This window comes from Chaetomium globosum, genomic scaffold (genome assembly GCF_000143365.1).
Source record: "Chaetomium globosum CBS 148.51 scaffold_4 genomic scaffold, whole genome shotgun sequence".
In the NCBI taxonomy this organism is placed as follows: domain Eukaryota; kingdom Fungi; phylum Ascomycota; class Sordariomycetes; order Sordariales; family Chaetomiaceae; genus Chaetomium; species Chaetomium globosum.
In genome coordinates this window covers 1,956,278-1,959,482 of record NT_165979.1, presented here as the reverse complement: position 1 = coordinate 1,959,482, position 3,205 = coordinate 1,956,278, and the positions used below count along the sequence as shown (strand labels likewise).

At 57.6% G+C, this 3,205-nt stretch overlaps 2 protein-coding genes across 2 annotated transcripts in view; one reads left to right on the top strand and one right to left on the bottom strand.

Annotated features, from left to right (window-relative positions):
- Nucleotides 1–305: 305 nt before the first annotated feature.
- Nucleotides 306–1,700, bottom strand: CHGG_04344 (uncharacterized protein; the record flags this gene model as incomplete). The annotated part of the gene is made up of 2 exons (XM_001223557.1): nt 306–1,238; nt 1,296–1,700. The coding sequence occupies 2 exons, from the start codon at nt 1,698–1,700 to the stop codon at nt 306–308; spliced, it is 1,338 nt and encodes a 445-aa protein (XP_001223558.1).
- A 671-nt stretch (nt 1,701–2,371) lies between these two features.
- CHGG_04343 (uncharacterized protein) overlaps nt 2,372–3,205 on the top strand; it is a gene marked incomplete at both ends in the record, with an annotated part of 1,218 nt that continues 384 nt past the window's right edge. Inside the window, one exon of the mRNA XM_001223556.1 lies at nt 2,372–3,179. Coding sequence (XP_001223557.1) covers nt 2,372–3,179 — 808 coding nt within the window. The remainder of the gene's footprint in view (nt 3,180–3,205) is intronic.

The window sequence follows — 3,205 nt, the reverse complement described above, 5'->3', positions numbered from 1 at the left end:
GTGGTTGCCGTCGCCGCCGAATACCAGCATGTGACGAACCTACTTCAGGACCCTGTCCTGTTAGGGTTCAGCTTCGGTTGAAGGTAATCTCTCAAGGGTGCTTAGGTTCGGTGCAGCCAAAAGGTGCACAACAAAGGCTTGTCTCAACAGTAGGCTTCCGAGCTTGTAGCGAACTGTAGTTGTGATTGCTAACTGGAGAACTCCCAGAGTCCTCCAGAACGGGTGACTATATACTAGCTAATTCTTGGGTACCTCCGTACCTGGATCGAGAATATTTCCATGATCCTGCGATCCGTCCTGGATCATTAGATCGCTTCTCGATCCAATGATCCATTCCTGATTGGCCACCCTCGGATCGCATTTGCAGTCTCGATCCGGTTCCCATTGGAGGAGGCCCTTCTTTGCCGATTGGCTCGGGCACTACCAGCGTGACCCGCCGAGTCGTCTGCATGCGACCATATCGTGACACAGCAGCTGGCCGGCGTGTGCGTCGTCGGTGTCGGTGTCGGCGTCGCTGGGGGGAGGCGCATGCTGCTGGACTCGGAGCTAGGTGGGGCCAGGTGCTGGGCGGCGGCGAAGACGCCCGGCTGGTAGCGCATGAAGGGCGGGGTGTCCGCGTCGATGTGGGGGCTGGAGCGCGAGTTGGGCTTCGAGGCGCGTAGTCGCTGTTGGGGCTGAAGTCGGGGGCTGGGTGCGACCAGTTGATGAGGGGCTCGGGGGGTGTGCGGCTGGTCGGGGGTGGATGGTGGGTTGTTGTTGTTGGTGATGGTGGTGGTGGTGGTGGTGTTGGGACGGCTTCTTGATGCTTCTTCTCCGACGGATAAGAATTCCGTCCAGGAGCCAAGCCATGGAGGGGGGAGACGCAGAGGGTTGCTTGGTTGTTCAGGTTCTCCGCCCCTCTCCGGGGACTCGCTTGAAGAGATGGAGGGCTTCTCGTCACTGCCATTCGGGTTGCTGCTGCTTATCTTGGGCTTGTCGCTGCCCTCAGTCTTTACGAGAGTTGTCGCATCGGAGCTGAAAGGCCTGCCTACTGTCGGTTGGCGACCCGCAACTTGAATCGCTCTTGACGACAACTGACGGCGCTCCCGACCCAGAAGTGGGACTTCTGGAACTGGAACTGCTGGAACCGGAACTGCTGTCGGGATCGTCTGAATAGTATAGGCAACCGTAGGTGCCACCACAGGTAGGTTTGCACCTGGTGCAGGGCTGTGAGTCGTCAGGACGGGGGGGTTCATTGGCTGGCGGGGGTGTGATGTCCCCTATGGATTGGGAGTGGGGGGAGAGGCTGGGTTGACCATTGTGTTTGGGGCTGGCTGTGGCCGGTGTTCCTCGGGGCTCGGGGCACCCGACCTTATGTGTCTGCGCGGGTCATCAGGGCTGAGGGGGGGCGTGGCATCCTCCTCGTCGTCATGGTCGATTAACACTTGGATTTCAGACTCAGCCGAGGATTCCGGAGCATAAACAACATGGGCGGGGGATGGGCGTGATGCCTGCTGGGGGGCTACCCTAGGCACGCTATTATCGTCCAGGAACAGGAGCGGGGACCCTCCATGCAAGGCCGCCAGAGACCGGGTTTGTCGTGGCTGGTAGTTGTCATCGGCCCTCCCGCGGCCGCGGAACAATGACGAGCCTGCCGACAGACGGCGGCGCTTGTTGGGCACCTGTTTGGCGAGGCCGGCATTGTTCCTTTTCGGCGGCATTGAAACGGTCGTGGTCAAGGGGAAAAACAAAAAGAAGTATGGGTACAATAGGGTGGCTTGGAATGGGAACGAAGATTCGAGTTGGAGATAAGACACCACTCGTAGGAATGACAGAAATTATGCTTCTAGCTGTGGTGGGAATCAGTTTGTTGACCTTGTAATCATTGGTATACATGATTCAGGGGTTGGCATGGCACCGGTCAGGGGTTATAACCTAGATTGCCAGACAATGAGATTCTGTGAATGCTACAATGTCCCAGCTAACAGTTGTGAACAAAGAGACCTTATTTTTACAGGAGCTAACAATGTGTTTTTGAACGTAAAGTGAAAGGCCTTTGTCGGAGAATAATGGGCTAACACTGCCAAAGCCATTTACCAGGCAACCGGCCACCCAGATCGCCCCCTGAGTCTGAGGAGATCAAAGACAAAGAGAGGTTCAGTCCTGTCACGAGATCTCTTTCTTTTTCTTTTATCTACAGGAGGCATCTTTAACAGTTTCATAAACGTCCCCCCTTGGCGCAACTCAGGAGCTTGGAGAAAACAAACGTATTCCGTCCTTGCCAACCTTTGATTTCCCTAAACTTCAAGACAACAGGCTTGCATCACAAGAAAGCTTAGCTAATTATTTCCTGCTAGCAAGAGTGAGACAAACTACACTTCAACGCAACGCCATGGAGAGATATTACGAAAATTATTTTGAAGATGACTGGCCAATTCCATCCCAGTTCGACGTGGCCGCTTTCAGCTCAGGGCTCAAAGCCAAGTGTCGCGAGTCCTACGAGAGACGGACCGGGATAGAGTATGAGGAAGGAAGCTACAACGAGTGCGACTTCGGCAACCTCTACACAGCCCAACCAGCCAAGAGGGCAAACGAAGCCGCAGGCACAGCGAACACAGCCTTCATCGGCTCCTCACCTCCCACCAACCAATTCAGCCCTTCCAAACTCACCATCAAACCCTCCGGACCCTCGTCCGGCCCCTTTCTCCCCGGCGGCGGCATGACTTCCCTCCTCTCCCCCAGCATCCACATCCTCGCCCTCCTCCTCGCCACGGCCATCGCCCTCTACAACCACCGCGAGCTAGCCCGATACATCCTCTACTGGCTCGCGCGCGCCGCCGGAATCGACCTCGCCGCGTGGCCAAGCACCATCCACCTCCTCCCTACCGCCCTGCGCGACATCACCCCCAACCTCCCCCATGCCACCACCACTACCACCCCTACCATCACCACCACGACCACCTCCCACCACCCCCACCATCAGTCGCACCCCCACCACCACCCGCCCCCGCCCCTCCTACTACTGGACCACTCTCCCACGCGCTCCGCCTCCAAGAAGGGGCTGACCGCCCCCGCGCTCACCGCCCTCCAAGCCTGCTACCTCCTGACGCTCCTCCTCCTGATATGCATCTGCCCGACAGGCGTAGCCGAGGTCGTCATATCATCAACCTGGAGCGGGCTAGTGTGGCCGGGCGACGCAGGTGTACCTGCTTGTGGTGGTGATCAC